The sequence below is a fragment of the Meles meles genome, chromosome 6 (assembly GCF_922984935.1).
Source record: "Meles meles chromosome 6, mMelMel3.1 paternal haplotype, whole genome shotgun sequence".
In the NCBI taxonomy this organism is placed as follows: Eukaryota; Metazoa; Chordata; class Mammalia; order Carnivora; family Mustelidae; genus Meles; species Meles meles.
In genome coordinates, this window is record NC_060071.1 from 115,687,019 (window position 1) to 115,709,283 (window position 22,265).

At 55.7% G+C, this 22,265-nt stretch overlaps 1 protein-coding gene across 2 annotated transcripts; it reads right to left on the reverse strand.

Moving 5' to 3' along the window:
• Window positions 1-109: 109 nt before the first annotated feature.
• Window positions 110-22,037, reverse strand: RAB15 (RAB15, member RAS oncogene family). Of its 2 annotated transcripts, XM_046007157.1 has the most exons (8): window positions 21,685-21,767; window positions 7,224-7,341; window positions 6,355-6,415; window positions 5,602-5,662; window positions 5,090-5,167; window positions 4,336-4,425; window positions 3,032-3,097; window positions 110-2,834 (listed from the first exon to the last, which is right to left on the reverse strand). In XM_046007157.1, exons 3-8 carry the CDS (start codon window positions 6,399-6,401, stop codon window positions 2,676-2,678), a joined length of 501 nt encoding a protein of 166 aa, XP_045863113.1. In that variant the 5' UTR covers window positions 6,402-6,415; window positions 7,224-7,341; window positions 21,685-21,767; the 3' UTR covers window positions 110-2,675. The 2 variants fall into 2 exon arrangements, with proteins under 2 accessions (XP_045863113.1, XP_045863112.1); XM_046007156.1 differs by lacking the exon at window positions 7,224-7,341 and having other exon boundaries at window positions 21,685-22,037.
• Between the last annotated feature and the right edge of the window lie 228 nt (window positions 22,038-22,265).

A 22,265-nucleotide genomic window follows, 5' to 3' on the forward strand; every position in this document is an offset into this window, starting at 1 on the left:
TTTGTAAGGTTCTGGAACCTTCTCCCAGCACTGCCTCTCCCTCTCCACCTTAACTGCCAAGGGCCAAGCGGGAACTCCTCCTAGGGACTCATACAGGCAGGCACACCTGTGGTTTGAAATATTCTTTATTTTGTAAACATCTGTGTTTAAAATAGATGAACCCTGCTCACAATTCATATATTGGACCCAAGACACAGTACACGAAGTTCACCCATCACAGGGAGATGGTGGGGGCTTGGGAGCAGGTGGAAATGCCTGGGGCTGGGCTGAGTCTCGAGACAGCAGGTGCAGAGGTGGTGAGGAGTCAACAGGCAGGAGCACCTGCTCAACAGTCTGGGCCTAAGGCCAGACCCCAGTCCACCCCCCCGGACTGGAGAAGTGTAGGGGTGAGATGCCGACTCCCAATACCTAGTGAGCATAGCTGACCCTAGAGCTCCAACCCTCCCGTACCTCTCCCCAGTTGTGGCCCGGGTGGGTGGGGCTCATCGCTGCATAAATCTCCACCCTGTGTTTTCCCTTCCAGAACCCCTAGGTACAGTAAAAATTAGTCCCTCTGTCCCGAGGGGGCTGGGAGAGAAAGGCAGTGGTGCTCTGCCTGATCTTCAGGGATACTGCAACACGGGTCCACAGGTTGGAGCCAGCACCCGGCACGTCTGCTTTCTGAAGCCCCTGGCTTCCCGAGGTCTGGAGTTACCATCGCCCCAGCCCTGGCATGATGCTGTGTCTTGACACCTGAGGAGTCAGGCCTCAAGGAAGCATCCCAGCCATAGTCATGACTTCATCCTAAAGAGTCTGCTATCTAAGTTTCTCATCAGCTAACAATTTATAACTATTCCCGCCCTCCTTTTCCTTCCACTGTTAGCCTGTCCCTGGTCCTATATCCTGAGCTACCCTCTCCCACTCTGGTAAGAGTCAGAGGAAAGGTTTGGTGATTTCTAACCCCACCTTTTTTTTTTTTTTTTTGGAGTAATAAGGTGGGGCTCTTAATCCTGCACATGTGTGTGCCCTGGACTTTGAAGCTCCATTGGTGAATGCTCAGGGCTCGAGTCTTTGTTTTAGCTCCAGCCCAAGCCATAAGATACAGCTAACACATAGCTTAAGAATGAGCCTCCAATGCCAGCAGGTGGGGAGGAACCCCACTAGGCCCCATCACTGACTTGTCCCTTCTTTAAAGCGCCTCCCTCAAACCACCTTTGGGCCATGTCGGGCTAAAGAAACTTCTTCCTGAACAAAGAGCTCTGGAGGAAGGAGTCGGCTTCCCTCCCTCCTCCTGCAGCCACAGTGCCGTTGGCTCCTCTTCAAGAAGCTAGAGGGGCAAGATAAGCACTTTTTCTGGAAGGCTGAAGAGAACAGCACCAAGCATTTCTACCCAGGGCCTTCTTTCTCCCTCCCCAGGAAGCCCCTGCCCTTCTCCCACAGACTTTCTCAGGAAAACCTTGAGCGCTGAAGGCTGGGTTCAGTGGTTACATCACCTTGCCAGGGGGTTGTGGGGAAATGCCTTTCCTACACAGAAAGGGAAGTTGCTCCCGTATTCCCCTCTGGTTTGTGAAATGCTGTCTCTGGCCTCCTCTCCCTGTCTTTCACCTGATATACAGGGGCTAGTCCTTCATTTCCAAACACTTCCCTTTCTGGGGTGTGTGGTTGGCTTGTCAACATCACTCCCCACTCCCCACCCCCTTGCAGTCTTTCCTGGCCCCTGCAGTGCCCTGAGGCCTTGGTACATATCTTTAAATTCAGGAGCCCAGGTGGGGAGAAATTGTGTACACACTGGGAGGTAGAGAATGGAGGTGACCTTTTGTCCCTGCCTCCCCTCAACATTTTTTTTTTCTTCTCTGAAGCACCTGCTTCTGAGCTCACTTTCCCCAAAAGGCAGGTGGGCAGGCAGCCAAGCAAGGCCAAAGCTGGGGGGGAGGGACAAGCAGGAAAAGGTGGGACAGCCCCAGTTTTGAGGACCACCAGTTTGGTGTCTCCTTCCTACTTTGATGTTCCACTTTCCCAGATCATGGATGGGGCAGGCCCATGCCACAGGAAGGGACAGCGGGGAGGGGAAGATGGGAAGAAGCACCCCATAGGCTTTGGCCCCTTCACAAAGCAGGGTGGGGTGTTCTCCCAGAAGAAGAGTATGGAACATCCCCATGAGCCTGAGTCCATTCCCTTGGACAGGGTTAGGAAGAAAGGAAAGAAAAAAGCTGCACTGGCAGCCACAGAGCAGGACAGAGAGGGAAAGAGGTGCGAGGGGCTTTGATACAGAACACACTGGAGGGGGGAAGGGGACAAGAAAGAGAAGTAAGAGGAAGAGAGGAAAAGCAGAGAGAAGACAAGATGCACTGAGAAAGAAGGAGCCTTAGAGTGGCCTCACTGCAGACGGGGCCACTGTCTGGGGAGCCTGGGGCGGCAAGACAGCACCCAGAGCACACCGGGGCGGGCTCGTGGCAGGCCTGTGGTGGGGAGCCCGGCAGAAGGGAGCCCCTCCAGGCTGGAGGGCAGGGGGCAGAGGCTGCTCCGAGATGACAACGGGGCTGCTCTCGGGGCCAGGCAGGGGAGTAGCAGCTACTGGTATTCCACAGGGTCACCCGAGTGAGAGGAGAAGCAGGGCAAAGCCCGGACTGGACTCCCTGTCTGCCACAGGCCTCCTGTGGGGAGGGAGGGGTCGCTGGGTGCTCCACACAGGACCCTCAGCACCAGCAGGTTTTCGAAGAGTTCGCCGGGCCCTCAGGTTTGCCCTCGTCCTCCTCCAGCTCGGCCAACGCCAACTCATGGCTGGCACGCGTCCTGAGACCATCCAGCTCCTTCCTGTGGGCCTGCAGCACCAGCTCCGTCAGCCGCGTGAAAGACTGCGAAACCACCGGTGGCGGGTGAGCGGGCGCTGCCGCCGCCTCTTCCCCCTGCAGCCCTGTACCTGCCCTGGGATGGGGCCTCATCATGTGAACCGGGCTCACTCCCCAACCCCAGGCTGCTGCCTCCCCTCCTCCCTGCTCCCCTCTGCAACAATGGGCCGCAGAGGCAGGGCAGCGGGGTTCGGGGCGCTCACCTCTTTAATGTTGAGGTTGGTGCAGGCACTTGTTTCATAGAAGTCCATGCCATACTCCTTGGCCAGCTGCAAGAAAAGAACATTCCTGAAAGGGAGTGAGTAAGGGAAGGGAGTTGCCCACAGCAGCGGCCTGTACTTCTGCCATGGCCCTCACAGCCCATGCTGAGCTGTGACAACTTCTCACAGCAGGTCATGTCTCAGAAGCCCCTTCCAGACACGGGCCAGCCAAGAATGGAGAAGATGCTCCACACAGCCCTGCCTGCACTCCCAGCCGCTGTCCCGCAGACACACCCCTGCCTGTGGCATGCACATGACACACATCAGGAGACAAAGGTCTCCCCAGTCTTGTGCAGGGTGTGGAATTAATGAAAAACGCAGCTTTGGGGTCAAACAGACCCAGACGTAAACGCCAATGCCCCACTCAGCAGCCATACGACCTTGGACAAGTTACGGACCTGCCATCTGTTAAAGGGGGATGAGGGCGTCACTCAACCAAGGTCAGGGAATGACTAAAACAGGTCCTGCGTCTCAAAGCACTCGCTTAGCACCAGCCACCCATACAGTGCTCGATAAATACTATTCTAGGAAGGTTTATTCTGGTAGGTTTGCATCTACTTTCAGATTTTTCAATGACCCTGTATTATTTTCGTATGCCAAAAATCTATTTTATTTCAAGAGCTATGGATGGAAAGTGGGAGAAAAAAAGCTCTGGAGGCCCTCAGAGTGGGTGGACGGCTCTCATCTCCATGGTACCCATCCGATGCTCCCTGGTGGTCTAGTGGTTAGGATTCAGCGCTCTCTCTCCATGGCACCCATTCTTCTGTCCTCTGGGAGGGTGATGTCCCTCGGCACCACGTTCCTGTCCCCACAGCCCCATGGCTTCTCCAATCGTGGGGCCTTCATTCCCTTATTTTTCTCCCTACCCCTTCCCAGTATAAAGACAGGGATGGGATCCCTGTAGACAGTCGCCGTGCCTGGATGCTGCTGGGAAGTCAGTGACTTGGAGCCCTTCCTCACCATGACCACCGGGATGACCTCTTTAGCAGAGGGTAATCCTGCTATGGGGCCCTTAGAGCCAGGCGAGGGGCTGCCTGAGAGCTCTTTGTTCCAGGATGGGTCCCAAATCACTGTCCCAACAGACAGAAAGCAAACTCTCAAGGATGGCAGTTTGCCCAGAGCTTCAGGGAACTGTGGGAGGTGTACGGTGCCTGAGGACAAGGACAGAATCCTGGGTCCCAGCTTTCAGGGCTGGCCCAGGCAGCAGAAGACCCAAGGGATGGGCTTGGCCAGCTTGCTGTACTTACCTGCTGCCCCTGCTCCCTTCCCACCTGCCGCTTCTGCTCTTCATCAGCCTTATTCCCTATAAGGATCTTCTGGACACCTTCTGGTGCATACTGGGGACAGAGGACAGACAGAACTGCCAGTGATACTGCGTTTCCTCTCCAGCTCCCCACCACACCATCTCCTGGCCTCCACACCAGCCCCAAGCTCCAGAGCCCTAGGGACAGAGCAGGCCTACGGGGGGGAAGGGGCTAGGCTGACCCCAGGGGGCTAGAGGGCTGTCACGGGGACAGCTTAAGGGGGGAGACACTCCAGCTACAACTGGTACTTCCTGGGGTTAGACAGCTGAGATCTGAACTGGCAAGGGCGTTGCACTGAAAGTACAGTCCCGTTGAAAAACTGGGGACTCAGAAAGTTCACATCATTTGCCCAAGGCTCCAGAACCAGGACTAGAATCCCAGTCTCACGATTCCTCCTGCTCTTTAGAGTTCAGGAAGGAAGACAGTCACAGGGTAGGCTCTGACCTAACTCATCTCCAAGGAAGAAGCAGCCATGGTGGCCTGGCTGAGCATAGATCACGGACGGTGTGGCAGCTTGGGCTTCTTCCCCATGTCCTACTCACCCAGAGGTCTCCATCCAGGGCTGGGAAAGGCAAGGTCTCCTGGGAGTGTTTGCTCACCAACCCTGAGAGCTTCAGCCCTTCCCAGCTGGCTCTCACTTTACCTTCCCCTCTGAGGCACCCTCCCCCACCCCCGAAGGGGAGGCAGCGTCTCCTACCTCATCCACATCACTGACCCACTTCATGATGTGCTGGTAAGAGCGCTCGCTGCTAATGTCGTAGACTAAAAATATTCCCTGAGAGAGAGAGAAGGAGAGAGAGATGGGGTGGGAGGGGGGTATATGCACACAGAGACAGTGCACAGTCGCAGGTCCAGAAGCAGGTGCGGTACCTTAAAGGCTGGGTCCTGTTCTCCCTTCTCCCTGCTTAGCAGAATGAAGCTCCCTCAGCACCCAGAAACTTCTCCTTCTCTCTCATCCCCCCCAAAGCTATTGTGCCCTAGGCCTATCACAGAACTCTCTTCCGACTGGGGTCTTTGGCGCAGGGTGAAGGGTGGAGGGTGGGGATGAGGTGGGAGGCTTGCCTGTGGTGTGTGCTCAGAGAATAACGGATGAACGCATTTGTCTGAGGGCCCTGTTCTGGGAGTCGGTGGCATACAGATCTCCAGCGCTTAGAGTTGGGAGTGTGGATGGCAGCGTCCCACCTCCAAACCCTGAGAATGGTGGCTCACCTGGGCCCGCCGATAGTACTGCTTCGTGATGGTCTGGTATCTCTCCTGCCCCGCCGTGTCCCTGCAATGGAAAGCCAGGCCATCAGGAGAGCAGGGAGCATGGGGCCAGAGGGAGCCCCTGTGCCCTTGCAGGAAAAACTGGGGAGCTACAGGGTGAAAAATCAGGAGTTTTGATTTCCCAAACGGGTCTGAACATCCCCGACCCTGCAGGAGAGAGGCCTGGTTATCTGGGGCCGCCTGGGCTTACAGGGGTCTCATCAACTCTATCAGTGCCGGGAGTCTCAAATGAAACTGGGCCTTGGACACCTCTTTTTAGAACTGGGCCACTGTGTTCAAACAGGTTGGACTGCCCCACCTCCCGTCCCTGTGGGGCCTCTGAAGGCAAGGCCCATAGCATTCCCCAAACTGGAAGCAGCTGCAAAGGCTGGCAAAGGCCGCGCTTCCAGAAACCTCAGGCCAGAGAGCCACAGCGGCCTCGCGTGGCGCCTTGTGGGAACTGCACCATGCCGTCCTGGGGAATATCTCCCCAGGGTCCATCCCCATGTGGGGTATAACCCTTCCTCCTGTGCACTGTAGCTGGGCCCAGGGGCAAAGCCTCATCCTAAAACAAACCAACACTCGTTAGTTTGCCAATTCCTTCTAGTTCCTGGCTTTTGGTGACTTGTGGTCAATCCCTGAAAGTTTCCTAAGGAAACAGGAGGCCGGAGTTGGAGGTGGGGGGCAGTCCCATGTCTTTCCTCTTCCCCAACTCACCAAATCTGTATCCGCACTTTGATGCCATCTACCTCTATGGTCTTCATCTTAAAATCCACGCCTGGGGAAAGGAAGAGAGCAAGGAAGTTAGGAAGAGTACCGCTGAGACCGAACAGTGAAGGCCCAGGGCACTCACACTGGAAGGGACTGTCTGTGACTTAATATGGCACAAAGATGGCATGAGGTAAAGGCCTTCTTAAGCCAAAGATTGGCCCTAGGGAAGTATCTGGGGCTTTGAATGGGGCTTCCCTTCTTCCTTGATCTGAGAATTACCAGCAGTAAAGGGCAGGGGTGGGTAGAGGGGGTACAGGAGGAGGGCAGAGTGAGTACAGGGAATCCACTCCATCCCTGCCTCACTCAGCCCCCAAATGTGTCTCCCTCTCCTCAGTGTGACATCTTCCTCTTTACAATGCTGGAGAGAACTACGGGTGTTTATTTATTTGCGCTGGAACTCCAACCCCTAGGAACAGCAACCTACCTAGTTTGCCTGAGTGGTTTTTTTTTTCTTTCTCTGCCTTATTAATAACCAGGAGGGGATGTGCTGCTGTCATGAATGGGGGGAAGGGACATGGATCCCAAAGAGGGTCCCTAGCAGAGGCCCACCAAGAGGCCCACCAAGAGGGAGCAGCGGCTGTTGACTAGCCCCCGTTTCCTGGAGGAGGCACTGCTGGGTACTCCTTTATTTAGAAGGAGCACAGGCTTTGAAGCCACGCCTGAGATCGAATCCTGACTCTGGCCACTTCGGTCATTGCTGTGACTTTGGGCACCTTGCTTTTCTGGGCCTCCATTTCCTCATCCGTAAAATGGGGACATCACCAATCATTTCAGAGGGTGGATGAGAAGACGAGACGAGATACAGGGCCCAGGACCTGGGAGATACTCAGTTGCCTGCAGTTACCACGATAACCTAGTACAGTCCCGGTCCATCGTGGGTGCTTGTAAATGACGACCAGTGACTGGAGGACGAGGCAGTGACGCATCACACTCCTGGGGGAGGAAGGGGGGGACAGACAGGCTTCTCAGGCTCACGTGCCCAAGGGCTCGAGGAGCTCAGCTGCCACAAGACCCAGGAAACATAAGGCGTTTGGCAAAGCAGCCCAAGGCAGAAACATATTTGGGGAAACGTGCAGGAGGAGTCAGCAGCACCCGCAGCACACAGGCTTGAATCTGAGTGATGACGGAGATGAGGGGAGACATTTTTATCACCACGTCTCTTCCCAGCCCCAACTGTGCCCGGGCATGGTGCCCGGTGATGTAAAAGCGCTATCGAGTAAGTTAATTAAGGTTAAGTCTTCGTGTACTCCCCAGAGGTCAGGAATGGGCATCATTAACCAGTTTTCAGGTGGAGGACACGGTCAAGGCAGAGTTCCAGACGGACGGTAGTCACTAGGCTGCCCGGCACAGCCCCAAAGACCCACAGGTACCAGAGTCCCCAACACCACCACTATGCCACTCAGCATTAGCTCTTTACCGATGGGAATACTCCTCCCCTTCTCCCCGGCCTGTCCCCAGGCTTCCACAAATACAGATGGATTCAATTCAGACTCTTCCCTCTCCCCATCAAGACCAATCATCATTTAACAGGAGGGGAGAAAAAGATTCCGACCGGACAACCCAAACTAGATCAAGTTGGTCAGACGTGAATCATTTCTCGCCTGCCCAAGCTGATTCATAGCTCTTGAGCTGTACTTTTCCAAATGGGTAATGGCTGGCAGCCATTCTTCCGGGTGTGCAGAGAAAGCGAGGGTGGGGGCGCCAGGCCTTGGGTGGGGGGCAGCGGCGTGCTCACCCCCTCTTCAGACAGCCAGTTGCCAAGAACTTGCTCCTTGCCATCGCTGGCATAGAAGGGAATCAGGAAATTCTTGTTCTTTCGTGGGACAGTGCTGGCTTCCCAGGAGAACCGGCAATTTGGTTCATCTTCTAATCAACCTAGCCCATCCTCATACTAGTCCCTCAAGCCTGGTCAAGGACAGGGCCTTGTGCAGAGTGGTCACAAGGTAGCAGGGAGGGAAACAGAAGGTTCTACCTTCCTTTATTCCATACACTTCTATGAGAAGTTACTCGGTGCCCTGCACAGTACTAGGTGCAGACAGAGTGGCAGAAGGACACAGGATCCCTGACCTTACAGAGGTTAGTGGAAAGGAGACAAAGGCCCAGAGAGGTGAGATAACTAACCCAAGGTCAGCAGAGCAAGTGGCAGAGATTTGAACACAGACCTGTTTGCTGGCAGAGCCCGTGCTAACCCCAGCACTGCTTCTCAGGGGGAATGAGACATAGTAACTAGACATAGAGGACTTAACTACGCAGGCTTCTCTGCAGGTCCTGGAGCAAGGAGCAGCCAGGAAGGAGCTCCCAGCACCAGGGGGCTCAGAGCGACAATGTAAGCAGGTGTTAGAATATAGCAGGTGTTAGAAGAGGCAGCGCCTGGGAGTGAGTGCTGGGCTTGGATTCCTTCTCCCTTTTCCTTCACTTCTTAGCTGTTTGGCCAGGGACTAAGGCTGAGGGATTTGGGGGCCCACAGACCCCCACACCCATCCTCTTACAACTTAGGTCTTCCTGACCACCCAGTAACATCTGCGGAGCTCAGAGAAAATGCTTCCATTTTGGCTATTCATATGCACTAAAAAACAGTAAGTCTAGGCCTTTTGAGGGATTTTCCTCTCCCACCCGCCTTTTCTTTCTTTCTTTCTTTTTTAAAGATTTTATTTATTTATTTGACAGAGAGAGAAGGACAGCACAAGCAGGCGGAGCCACAGAGACAAAGGGAGAAGCAGGCTCTCTGCTGGGCAGTGGGCCTGATGCGGGCTCCATCCCAGGACCCCGAGGTCATGACCTGAGCCGAAGGCTGATGCTTAACCAACCACCGGGTTGTGCCCCCACATTTTTTATTTTAATAAAAAAAAGATGAACAGCCCGGTGATCTTGTAGTGGACTCTTCTTTCTATTCTCCCCGGTCCAGAGCCTGGACCTTCCACTGTGTCCACCGACTACTCCATAGTCGGTCATGCCTGTGCCCACCTGTCGCCCCTCCATCCCCATGTGGCTGTTAGTTTTCTCTGCTGCTGAGCACTGCAGGACAGTCAAAACACTGGCCTGGTTGGTCACCCACAGACTCCTGCTTTCCTACCTCTGTGGGGCCCTTGTAGCAGCTGGTACCCTATTTATAGGAGCTGTATCCCCCATCCCCTTCCCCACAGCCACTGTCCCCTCGCTGAAGGCTTCAGCCCCTGTGTGCCCCCTCCTCAGTGCCACTCACTCAACAGAACTCCTTCTCCAGTCTCTAGGAGTGAGCCGAATGCAGCCTGATGAAGACATTCCTGAGGCTTACCTAATTTCCTCAGCTCTCAGCTCATCATCAGCCCCCTCTGGGTGCTCGTCCTAACAGTCTGGCCCCTTCCTGCTGATCTCCAAACTCTATGGTGGGGAGAGATACTCTCCTCCCACCTCCATCCCTGCGTGTTCTCATTCTGGCTCCCCCAGGGACTGGCGGCATCAATATCATCAAGAAGCATGTTAGAAAAGCCATTCTCCAGGTCCACCCAGGCTGAAGACTGAGAACCACTGTCTAGCCCATCCCGAGGCCGAACCATACCCAATCTACGATCCTTATAATGATACTTATAGCACACCCCCTTAGCTAAGGGATCCAGGGCCCTCAGTTCTCATGCCAGCCCTGTGAAGCAGGGAAGAGTGATGACAACTACCAGAGGCACAGAGAGGCCGGCTAACTGCCTCCTGCTCCCTTACCCAGTGGCTCAACCAGACCTGGAGGACTGGGCTCCTGACAGCCACCCGGGGTACTGCTCCCTGGACCAGCGGCTGCAAAATCTTACTGCCCTTCCTGTCACACTCTGGCATACCCCATACCATTCTGCTCTGATGAGGCATCTAGAAGTGAGGTCCTGGGCACTCGGGGAGCAAGCCCACCATTAGCTAGTTTCAGGGGACCCCTTGCTCCCTGAGGTCAGGATTGCCCTCAGCCTTGCACAGAGCCATATCACTGTCCCCAGGCGCAGGGGACATTGTGGTGCGAAGAAACAGGTTCACTGCCTCCACACCACTCCAGCAGACGTTCCTGAAGACGTGGGGATTCCTGGGGCAGAAAGTCCAGAAGAGGGGGCCCTCTGCCAACCAAGAACCGAAAGCACAGTGAGAAGCTCACCACTTTTCTCCTCGGATGGGCCAGTCATGGTGTCTGCCACACCTCTTGTCCTCTTCTGACTGGAGCTGCCCGGCCCAGAGCTTCTGCTCAGGGAAGCAGGGCTGGGTACAGTGTGTTCTCTGTGGGGAAGCAGCTCCTAACTGGACCAGAGGGGGACATCTGACCAAAGGAGGCTGGTCCATCAGTGGGCTTGCTGGGGACCCCAAGGTGACCCGGCCAACATGGGCAAGGGGATCTAGCTAAGCCGATCAAATCAGCTCCCTCCGGATGGTGCCGAAGGGATTGGTCAGCTGGTAACAAGAGGAACACGGGCAGATGTGCGGAGAAGCAGAGATGCCTGAAGACAGAACACACTGGCCAGAGTGGGGGCTGGGAGCCCTGGATCCTGGCATAGATCCTACCTCCCAGCTCATGGGTATCCTCATGGAAGAAGGGAACCTGCCTTCCCTAGTGAAGCCTGAAGGTGCCTCGGGACTGCCTGAAGACCCACAGTCTGGGTCTGTCCCCTGTTGCCTAATGCCCCCCACCATGGCCCCCTCCACCCCAGATGTTTCAACTGTGCAGCTGGGAGGGAAACTCCCCTCAATTCCCTGCTTGTTGCTGCCTCCTAGTTTTTGTCTTCTAGTCCCCACTAGATGTAAGGGACCTAAGGGCCAGAAAGTATATTATGTATTTGACAATATTTTTTGTTTTGAAAGTCTCTGCCTCCGACCCCACAGAGTGCTGGACATAGAGCCGCATGCAATTCCATCAGTGGCCCAGAGCCCATGGGGAGGATGGGCGCCCGTGGGACGAGTGTCCTGCCATGTGAATGCCTCACAAACATCGGCAAGAAAAGTTCCTCAGTGAAGTGCCTCCTGCCTCAAGCTGTGGACAGTGGTGCCCTCGGGCTCTTCCTGTCCGTGTCTCAGCCCATACGGCCTCCGCCTCTTCGCCCATACAGCCTCCGCCTCTCCAGCTGCAACCCGTGGAGATTGCAAGGCCACAAGGGGAGTGGGGAGCGTGGTGACAGGGCTGCTGTCAGAGGAGGGGGACAGGGCTGGCCTTCGGGTCCTGGAGGCTGGAGCAGGACAGAGGACCGGGTGGCGGAGACGGCTCGCTGGGAGGTGGTGAGACAGCAGCATGCTCACTGCGCCCTCCACCCAGCAGTAAGTGTCTAAGAAGACTGCGGGAAGAAGGGAATGGGGCACGTGCAGGGGAAAGAACGCCCCTCCCTGTGACCATGACCGTGGGACTCCAAGAGAGCCCCGGGAAGCACGGGTGGAGGAAGAGTGGTGCGGGCGGTAAGAGCACCATTGTGTGGTCAGGATTCGCGTCCGTTCCCGCCTTTCCCAGGCATTGGCCACGTGGTTTTCTTACCCTCTCTTTGCTGTCTCTTCACCTGTAAAATGGGAACGACAATCCCACTTGTGAGAGAAGGTGTAAAGCCAATGACACAGGGCCTGACACACAGTGTTATGAAATGTTAGCTGAAGAACCTATCCGCTCCCCAGGGAACGAGGAGATCAGGCAGCCCAGGGTCACAGCGCAGGGAACAGACAGAGCTCTGGGCAGGAGGAGGGGCTCGTGCTGGGGAAAGGAAGGGGAGTAGGCAGGTGAGACAAGGCACCAGCCCTAAGCCACAGTGCTCCAACGAAAAGAGAAAATGCCACCCACCATGGAGGCCAGATGTCTCCCTTCTCTGCATCCCCTCCTCACCAGTCTGCCTACAACCTACATTCTGGCAAAGTTCAGCTGTGTCTACTGGCAGACCAGCACCTAATGGGTTAATGTCAGGTGCCAGCTGGCCTGCCTGCCAAGTGCCACATATTTCAAGTGGAAATAAGGTTCTTTCTGGGTGCCAGATGTTATCACTGTGATCAACCACAGCCCAAAGGACTGGCAGTGTGACCTGAGCCTTTTCATTAGCAATGAGATGCCCCAACAGGAACAACCTAATACAGCTGAAACCCAAGGCAGACACCCAATCCCTGGAGCCATGCTGGCTCCAGTTACCAAGCCCAGGGCCCAGGAAGGCCCCCTGCCTCTCCCTGGCAGGAAACCAGCTTGTGCTGGACACGTGGGGCTCACGGGGGCTGTGGCAGGAGGTCACCTCTAAAGAGGTCACCCTGAGCAACCCCAAAACAAGCCTTGGGGAAAGGCAGACCCTGTGTGGAGGTGGCTGGCTGACTGTGCTGCCCCCAACTAGGTATCAGAGTGATCCCCGTTTCCAAACCCGTAACACCACGAGACCAACGACACCATCTTCCCCCAACGGAGGGACAAATGAGGGGAAGAAGAGGCACAAGAGCAATACAGAATGCAAGCTAAGACACAAATCTCAAGAGAAGATTCAAGACAAAGGCTCCGGGCACACAGAAGCCCCTCCTACCAGGTAGAGGAGGGGAGTGCGGAGAGTGTTTTTGCCCCAAACCTGCTACTTGCTACGTTCCCCTTCCCTCCCTCCGTCTAGGGACTGCCTGCTGCCTGCTGGGCTCTGTGCTGCCACCCAACTTCCTCCTCTTACCCACCTGCAGACTGACTGTCCCTCACGCTGGCCTCGCTCTGGGGAGAAGAGGCAGCAGGTTCTCTTGACGAATGCATTAGTCAGCATTTGCTCCTCCTCACTCTGGGAAGGGTGGGAAGCAGAAATAAAAGAGGGGGCCCTGGTGTTTGGCAGACAGAATCCTGATCCTTGAGCTCCAAGGCCATGTTTTCACCCCCAGGACAGAGTCAGTGGCTCTGATTTGGATGCCACGCACCAGAAAGACTGTGGGTTTCAGAGTGATACTCTGTACCCCCTTTCTTTTTTAAGACGCAGCAAATGTGCGCACACAAACACACTCCCTTGGCGTGATCATGTGGGGCCCAGGACAACTCTGGAAGTTATTACCTGCACATAAGGTCTTGGAGGCCAATCTCTGGAAAGCTGGGGCCCAGAAAGGATTTCCCAGCCGAAAATGGAGTCCCATGAGGCTGGGAAGGAACACTTGTCCCTGGTGCTTGAGCCCTAGATGATCCCCACTCCAGAGCCCCCGGCAGTGGGGTGGTCCTGGCAGTCACTCCAGCAGCCGGGCTGAGCTGATGGGAATCGTCTGACACCCCCAGCGACTCCAAGCAACCCGCAATACTGACCTTAGTCTAAGCCCCAGCCCCCTGGTCTCTGCAGCCACTGAAGAGGACCCCACTCACGCTTTCTGGCTCCCTGCTATGTCCAAGCTTCTCCGAGGACATGTACCTGAGCAGAAGAACTGGATGCTACTGGAAACCGCTTGCCCCTTGCAGAGTTCTCCCCCTCTTCTCAGTCCCAAGCACATGAGTGGCATAGTGAGTTTCTTGTTGTCTCTGAGCCCCAAGACAGCAGTACGAGCTGTAGCTGCCCTCGGAAGGAGCAGAAGCCTTTGAGGAAAATGCACGTGTGCATTCATTCATTCATTTATGCATTCGTTCAAGTACGCTGTTACTGAGTGCCCACGATGTGCCAGGAACTGAGCTGGGTACTAGAAGGCCCAGCAGTAAAGAATGCAGAAATAATCCTGTCTTCAGAGAGCTTCCATTCTAATGGGGAGGACAGGTAATAAGTAAACTAATCAATATTTTCAGAGTGATGTTAAGGGGCCAGAGCAGAATAATGGAGTAGACAGTGAGGAGATCCACGTGAAAGCTGCTTTAGACGGGCTGGTCAGCAATGACCTTTTAAGGTAGGTGACATTTGATCTGAGACCTGAGTGACAAGAAGGTACCAGCATAAAAATCTGAGGGACCAGGGCCCCAGGCAGAAGAAACAGCAAATATCCCTCAGGCAGGAACACATCTTCAGTCAAAATTGAAGTTCCATGGAAGAGAAAAGGAAGAGGGGTCCACATTACTCTTTCCTTTGTTATAAAGGCTGGGGAAAGGGGTGGGGTCAGGGGGGAACGGCTGGAAGAACAGCAAGGCCCTTCCCTTCTCTGGGCTCTCCGGGGGACACAGCTTCATACCTACAAACTTGACTGGAGGATCTAACCGGAAGAATGTACCAAGAAACTTCTCAAACACTAGCAAGGCCAACCTGGGGACTCCTTGCCCCCCACTTTATGATAGGATCTCTATACTGAATGGCTTGGATGTGCAAAGCACAACTGTTTGCATGCACACAGTAGGGACGCTGAGTAGGTACTCAGGGCACTCCAGTTCTCTTCCCCTTGCCCTTCCCCCTGCCACATGCACAAACCTACGTAGGGCCTCTGTGACATGGGCTGTGTGCTCCAGCTAACCCTGTTCTGGTCCCCTCTGGCAGTCCCCTGACCTGGGCCTTGCCTCCCAGAGCCTGCTACTGACTGGTCAGTGGGCACCACTGAGGCAGCCAAGACTGTCCCCTCCTCCTGAGCCTCTTCCTATGCGGGGCCATGTTGACAGGCAGCAGAAGTTTCCCTGGGAGAAAGACTGGGGCTGGGAGCCTCAGGAGCAAGCATCTTGTACAGGGAAGGCCTCCCGATGTGTCTGCCTTAGACAGAGCCAACAAAGTTAACTCCTAGCAAGGATCTAGCTGAACATGAGCTGGTACGACCATGGCCTGGCCACTACCAGCTGGCCCAGCCAGCCAGAAGAGTAGAAGCCCCAGATCATGAGGTAGTCTCCTCAGCAGCAACTCCCCCACCCTCTGCCCCTTGAGGAACCCCACTTAGTTTTCCAGGAGCTGCCCTGGTGTCACTTCTCCGGTAAAGCCTTTGCCTATCAACCCAGGAGGAGTTTAGCCCCTCTCTGTGATTCCAAGCATTCCGACACTGCTTTTGTGTACTGCTCTGCTGGTCTGTTTGGATGCCTGACTTCCCACCTGTTGTTGGCACTCTGAGCTCCTGGAGGGCCAAACACCATCCTATTCCTTTCCCCACTGCCTGGTGGAAGGCAGATATAATAATACATGTTATCCAACAAAATAGAATAAAGGAGAGAAAAAAACGAACGTGTGGGTGAATGAGAGAATAAATGATTGAATGAATGAAGTCAGAACATCCCAGGAGAAAAGATCAGTGAGAAAAAATTTTGAGAGCCATGGTGGGGATGACCCACATTTTGGAGCCAACCGTCACGTCAGCCTTCCCTACAGATCACGGGGCCCCGGTCAAGGAGTTCTCTGTAAATATGTTCTCAAAAGGGTAATATGTAGGCAACACTTAGATCTCACCCTCCAAGCTCCCCCAGCCAGATTTCTCAATCCTAGCCCCTGACAGCCCTCTAGCGGGTCACGTCAAGGAGGCAGATTTGGCCGACAGCCGAGGCATAAATGTCGCTCCATCCCAGAGCCCTCGGTGCACTGGCAGCCTGTGGAGGGGTCTTCTGGGATGAGCAAGAGCACGCCCCAAGCCAGTCTGGGGAAACTGCAGAGGAGGGAGTTCAAGTTTGGGCCACCTGCACGCAAGATGTGAGTCATCGGTGTTCTTGGGGCCTTAGTTTCCCCTGTTATAAACCCAGGCTGATGCTGAATCCTCTCCTCCTCAGTGGGAGGAATTAAATGTCCAGGGAGCCCCGTGGCCCCCGACAAAGCACATTGCCCAGGCAGGAAAGCCAAGGAGAGGTCACACGCGTGTGCAAAAATTGGCAGTTTTTCAGGGAAACGGGCACTAATATTAGATTACAAAAGAAAGCATTCTGAGAAGAACTGGCAATCAGGGTAGAAGGGTAATGGCCAAATATCGACTTTCCTGCTATAAAGCTCATCACTGAGATGTCTGGGGAGCGGGGGAGGATGGGAGGAGAACAGGAGGAGAACAGGAGGAGGGAGGCAGGGGCAGGAATCTGGGCCTTCCAAGCTGGGGGTGGTTCTGCGCAGAGGGGAAGGTGGCACAGGTGTGCAGAGCAGCTGAAATGAAAGCCTCTGAGGGTTTCAGAGCTGTTCTCAGGGATCACATCCTTGGGGAACGGGGTATGCAGAATGGGGGCCTGAGGCAGGGTGGCACCAGACAGAGCCCCCGGTCCTATCGACTCTGGTCACCTGTCTCCCCACTCCTCCCCAGCTCCTCCTTCCTTCCCAGAGCCTCGAACTGCTGGGGCAAGGGTGGGGGAGGGGCGGGGGGAGGGGCAGGGACAGAAGCCAGCACAGAATCCAGCACGAAACCCAGAGCCTACTCCTGTGACCCCCAGGAAGGGAGCTGGTGCCCTTAGTCCTGTTTGCTCATTGCTGGACCCCCAGCTCCTCGCAGGCACCTAGTGTGGTGGGTGATCAGTAAATAGCGCCCCAGTCACTGAACGCGTGAGCGATTGGCCTCAAAGGGCGTTACTGACAGCGTATCAATCTTTATGACGTTCTTATGCGCTAGGAATAACCATCAGAATAAGAATGGTAATAATCAGAGAATCACAGCAGCTACCATTCTATCTGAGGGCTCTGCCAAGTGCTTTGCACCTATTAGCCTCTATAATCTTCACAACGACCTTTAAGAAAGAGTCTGTTACTCTCTTCAATTTACAGATGTGGAGACTAAGGAAAGAGCTGTTAAATAAGCATCTGAGGGTGGCAGAGCCGGGTAAGGCCACGGGGAATCTCATGCAGGTCAGCTGTCTGTCCACCTCTCCCATTGGCTTCTCCCCTTCCCGGCCTTCCTGCAGTGAGGCGCCCCTCTGCCAACAGCGGGCACAGATCCCCAAGCTGCAGAGGGCACCCAGCGCCCAAGCAGGTGTCCCTTAATTCCTGCTGTGATCCATGCCCTCAGGTTCTCCCCCAAAGCCCCCTCCCTCCCCTTCAGTCACGGGGCCCTAGCCCCAGGCAAGCCAGAGCCAGCTCACACAGAACTTTCAGAGAAAGGGGATCCTGCCCAGCAAAGCCAGTGCCTGGAAGCAGCCCTGAAGCCACAGTGGCTGTTCAACCGGTCAAACCGGAAAATCACTGGGCAGCGTCCTTGGAGCCCAGGTGGCCTTTCGAATAAGAAGGTCTGGAGACCATGTGACGCGTGTACTCTGGAAGAGCAAGGATGGCAGTCCTGTCAGCTTCATGAGTGGCTCACATGACACTCCTGGCCACCGTGCAGAAAGGGAACCAAAGGCCCCCTGCATGTAGATGTCACCTAGGCTGGGACACGTCTCCCTGCTGGGGCAGGCAGCCCCGCTCACATGAGGCCCTTTCAGAAGCTGCCAGCCTAACTGGTTCATATGGTTCTCCACTTCCAGAGGGAAAGGAGAATGGGAGCCGTGTGGAGCCTGGTGTGGCGGCCACCGGAGAAGTGTATGGCAGAGAGAGGAACCCAGCTGCCGCCATGGCCCTTGACTGGTTTCCCCGCTGTGGGTCTTAACTCCCGCTCCCCGCCAGCACCCAAGTGCCACTGTCACCACGTCATCACCCAACCCAGGAACCTTCTTCTGTTCCACTGTGGAGGCCCAAGGCCCACCCTCTGAGCCAGGTCCTCAGTGACCCCTGCCCTTATTCATCCATTAATTCAACAACATGTCTGAAGCTCGAGCCTGGCCCTATACCAGGATGATGAAAACAAAGAGGAATAAGGTTTGGTTTCACCCTCATGCCCTTAAAGTAGACTTTGGGAGACAGCGAGATAAACAGGAATGTTCTCACTCTTCCCCTAAAAACTCCCTTCTGTTCTAGCCAGACTGCCCAGCATCCCATGAACGCCCACTGGATTCCCACCTCTGTCGTCTCTGCTCCTGTTAGCCCATCTGCTCCTTCCCCTCCAGGAACTGAAAAGCAGCCCACACCGCAAGGCCTCCCCTCAGCCTCCCTTCCTTCTAGAGCCTTCCCTGCCACTTCTAGTCAGCAGGGCCTCCTCTCCTCTAGCCTCCTCTAGCACTTTGTCACAGCACGAGCACTCTCGGTCCCCTGCCCAGTTGCTGGCTGCCTCCCGCACCCTGGCATCCTTATTTAGCTGCTGGTAAGGCCCACAAGAGCTTCCCAACAGTAACGACGATCCTAATTGATCCCCGACCTGTGAGGAGTGCTTCACCAAATGCTTCCAGATCTCGTTGTGGCCTTAGCTCCTTTTGCCTGTGTGCAGGAAAAGGTGGACCAAATAGGCCTCTAAAATGTCTGGCACAGTGCTTTGTAGTGAATCCTTAATTAATTAGTTTAACAGGTGAGGAACCAGCAGAGGCCATTAAGGCATGGGCTGCCCACCTGCACACGACTCTCGGGGTCGGCACAGCCGCGTGGGGAAGGCTGGCTCATGGCACAGATCCAGGCCATGCCTCCTGCCTACCTGCGGCCTAAAGAGAAGAGGGGCAGTCAGTGCCTCAGCCGGCCTGGGAGGTGTCCTCACTGCTCCCTGGCAGGCCCTTCTCTGGAACATCACAGGCTCTTCGGGTAAATGGCATCAACAGTAAATCACAAAATTGCCAGCTGAGGTCACGTCAACATGATCCAAGAATCTGAACTCTGACTTGGCAGTAACTGGTGAAATGCCTCGTTTTCCCCATTTCAACAAAGTCTCTGGGAAAGGTGCCTCGATCAATGTCCAGCATGGCAAAAGAATGTGTCTTAGGCATGGAGCAGCTTGAGAGAGGTGTCGATGGGTATTCTTCTTCTTGGAATTTCCAGGTCTCCGCCCTGGCTACAGGGCCCGTTGCATTTTTCCTGAATGGATAAATTAATGACTCTGACTTGGTAGTACCCATTTTCTTGGCTCCTTGATTTGCCTCCTGGATGCCCTTTCCAACTCCATGGGAAACTTTCTGGATCACTGCGGGGGAAAGCTTTTCTTGACCATCCAACTCTGTCCCTAGGCTGTAGTTACTGCTGAAAGACACGACCAAGATGAGGTAGAATCACAAGTGCCTTAGGTCGCTTCAAACAGAACCCACGCAGTCAAGAAGCCCAGTGGGCAGATTTGAAAAGGCGAGTGGGAAGAAAGACAGGTTTCTTTTCTATCTCAGGGAACCCAAACTCCTAAACAGTCCTCTGCGTCCTGGGAGAAGGTAGTCCCATCCATCAGAAGCAGAGGAAGCACCTGCTCAGGTTTTAGATCAATACACCAAGGGCCCTGAGGGGCTGGGATGGGGAGTGTGCTATAGAGAGACCCTCACTCAGTACACTGATTCACCTCCTCTAGAGTGCTCGGCCCCAGGGGGACTCTGAGGATGACCCTGTGACCTGTGAGGGGAAACTGCACGTTTGCCTCTCTAGCAGGAAAGAGGTGTCCCAAAAAGAGAGAAGGTGGGAGAGACATCAGGAGAAGGGCTGGTGATTAGCAATTGGGGGGCAAGGGACTTAAGGAAAAAACAAGCCTCAGAAGGGCCATCTTGGGATTTCAGAAACATCAGTTCCCTCATTTGTCTGTGGGAAAGGGGGACACTTTCCTAGGAGAGGCTAGCTCCCCTAACAACACGGAGCAGGAGCCCAAGAGCTTCTGAAAGGAGGGGGATGAATAAAGTGCTCCAGGGGAGAAACCTACGTCACTTCTTGGAGTTGAAATGTGGCCAGAATACCAGGGTGCCAACTACTGCTCATCAGGCAAGGTCCAGGGACCATCAGCAGTCCACAACCCCCTGGGATAGCTCAGCAGTTCCTGGAACAAAACCCACACATAAAATAGCTTCCGAAAGTTTCCTTAAACGCTAACATGCTGCCCTTTGTCCCCAGGACAACAATGTGTCCCCATATCCCATCTGGTTCCTCAGCCCCTCCCTTGCTCACTCCCAGGTCCTTTCAGTGCCTCCTTTTCCCTGAGCCTTCCCCTAGAGGCATGCCCTCCTCTCTTGGCTTCTAGAACCATCCCTCCCAGATAGGTATCTCTCGTCCAGGCAGTGGCTCAGCTTGAGCTCCAGAACTCCTGGTAGCCTGCCTCACAGCTCCCCTGAGAAAGATGGATGTATCTGTTCCTTCCCCCTAAGTCCCTTGAAGATAGAGAAGCAAAGAGAGAAGGAGACCCTGGGAGCTCAAGAACAATGACAACAGTAACAACTAACCAGCATTTATGAAGCTTCACATGTATCCAACTTTGTGTTAAGTGCTTTTACAAACATAATCTCATTTAATCCTTACAGCACTTCAGCAGGTAAGTACTGCTATTATTCCCATTCTACAGATGAGAAATGCCAGCTCAAAAGCTTAAGCGGTATTCAAGGTCACACGGTCTCAAAGTGAGGTCTCCAGGTCTATGTGACAACACAGCCTGACTCTTAACCATGGGTCTCTGTCCTTCCTGGCTGGCTCTACCTTCTCTCTCTTTTCTCTCAGCAAAGAAGGTGTGTTGGGAGGGAGGGTGGAAGCCTGGAGTGGGAGCTGAGAGCAGGGGCTCCCGCCCACTGAAAGGGGAACCTGGGCCATGCTGAGGCTCCTCCAGGGTAACAGCGGGGAAGCTGTTAGATGTGGTGGAATTCCCTCAGCTCAGACCTCCCAGAGGATGGGGCCCCTTAGGGCCCAAGGGGGAGAATCCCCCTCAGAGGGGGGCCACCCGCCCATTCCCAGAACAAGAGATGCCATCACAGTTCTGCCTGGGAAGCCAGGAGATCTTGTCCCTCTAAGCACAGGCTCCAGCTCTAGCAGATCAAACCAATGTCCTGGAAGGTGGGTCCTATCAGCCATCTGACCGGAGGTGTGGAGAGTAGTCCTAACATTCCTCATCCTCCTCAGCCTCCTTCAAAACAAATCTTTTGCCAACTGTTTTTCTGCAGCTGGCTAATAAGTGCCCCTGTCGCAGGCAAACACGCTCCCCAATCAACACTCTCCTCCAGGTGTCCCACCTTAACAACTGTGCTCTGGAAACTCAATCCCTTCCCCCTCCTGGCTCCACACTGGGTCACCCCTGAACTGAGGGTACCCAGTGACTCAGTGAGGCGGCTCCCCACCCTGAACCCCTCTTCCGGAGCACAGGCTTTCGTTCCCCTCCCCCTCTCCACCTGGGGGTGTGGGGGAAGTCATTTCAGTGGCTGTGATTCTCGCTGCCCAGCTCGGGGTACCCAGGCCTACTACGCTCGCCCCGGTTGTCTGGGCTCCAGTGGGCAGGCTTCCCAGTGCGAGGCCAGGAGAACCTATCCCTAACCACGGGCCACCCCAGGGACGCCCTCACCTCCAGGACCCAAGCCTCAAGTCCCCAGGCGGTGGCCCCTCCCCGGGATTTCTTCCCTGGTCCTGGCCTCCGGCGCCAACGCCTCCAGCCGGAGAGGCGGCCAGTTCCCCCGGGCTGGGGCTGGGGCAGGGGCCTGGGGCCGCCCGGGCCAGCTGTGGCGGTGGGGAGGGTGGGGCCCCTCCAGCCACCGCCCCTTACCGATGGTGGAGATGTGCGAGGAGTGGAACTCGTTGTCGGTGAAGCGGCACAGCAGGCAGGTCTTGCCCACCCCGGAGTCCCCGATCAACAGCAGCCGGAACAGCACGTCGTACTGCTTCGCCATGGCTGGGGCCGGCGCGGGCCGGGGGGCTGCGGGCTGGCGGCGGGCTCAGCCCCGCTCGGCCGCTGCCATCGCGGCGCGCGCCCGCCGGGGGGACGCCGCGGGCTGCGAGGAAGAAGCCGGGCCGGCCCGCTCGCTCGGGGCCGGGAAGCGCGGCGCGGCGGGAGCGCGGGTGGGAGGAGAGAGCGACGGCGGCCCCCGCCCGCCCCTTCCCCCGCGCCGCCGCCGCCGCCGCCCGCGTCCCGGGAGAGGGGGCGGGGAGCGCGCGCGGGAGCTCGGCGACCCTACAGCCGGGGCCGGGCGGGGGCCCGGCGGAGGGTGAGCCGCCGGGACTGGAAGCCCGCCCCCTCCCAACGCCGGGGTGCCGGACTCGTGACCCCGGGGAGAATGGTGCGGACGTTCTGAATGCGGGAGTTGAGGTGAGCTCCCACCCGGCCCACCTCTACCAAACTCGGCTTTC

What these genes read in the sequence shown, in the direction of transcription:
- RAB15 (XM_046007156.1), bottom strand. Translation starts at nt 21,808, where the DNA reads ATGGCGAAGCAGTACGACGTGCTGTTCCGGCTGCTGTTGATCGGGGAC. An exon ending in AAAGTGCGGATACAGATTTG is followed by an intron (nt 5,663 to 6,354) that starts GTGAGTTGGGGA and finishes TTTCCATTGCAG; the next exon opens with GGACACGGCGGGGCAGGAGA. An exon ending in GAAGGGAGCAGGGGCAGCAG is followed by an intron (nt 3,098 to 4,335) that starts GTAAGTACAGCA and finishes CTTTTCTTGCAG; the next exon opens with CTGGCCAAGGAGTATGGCAT.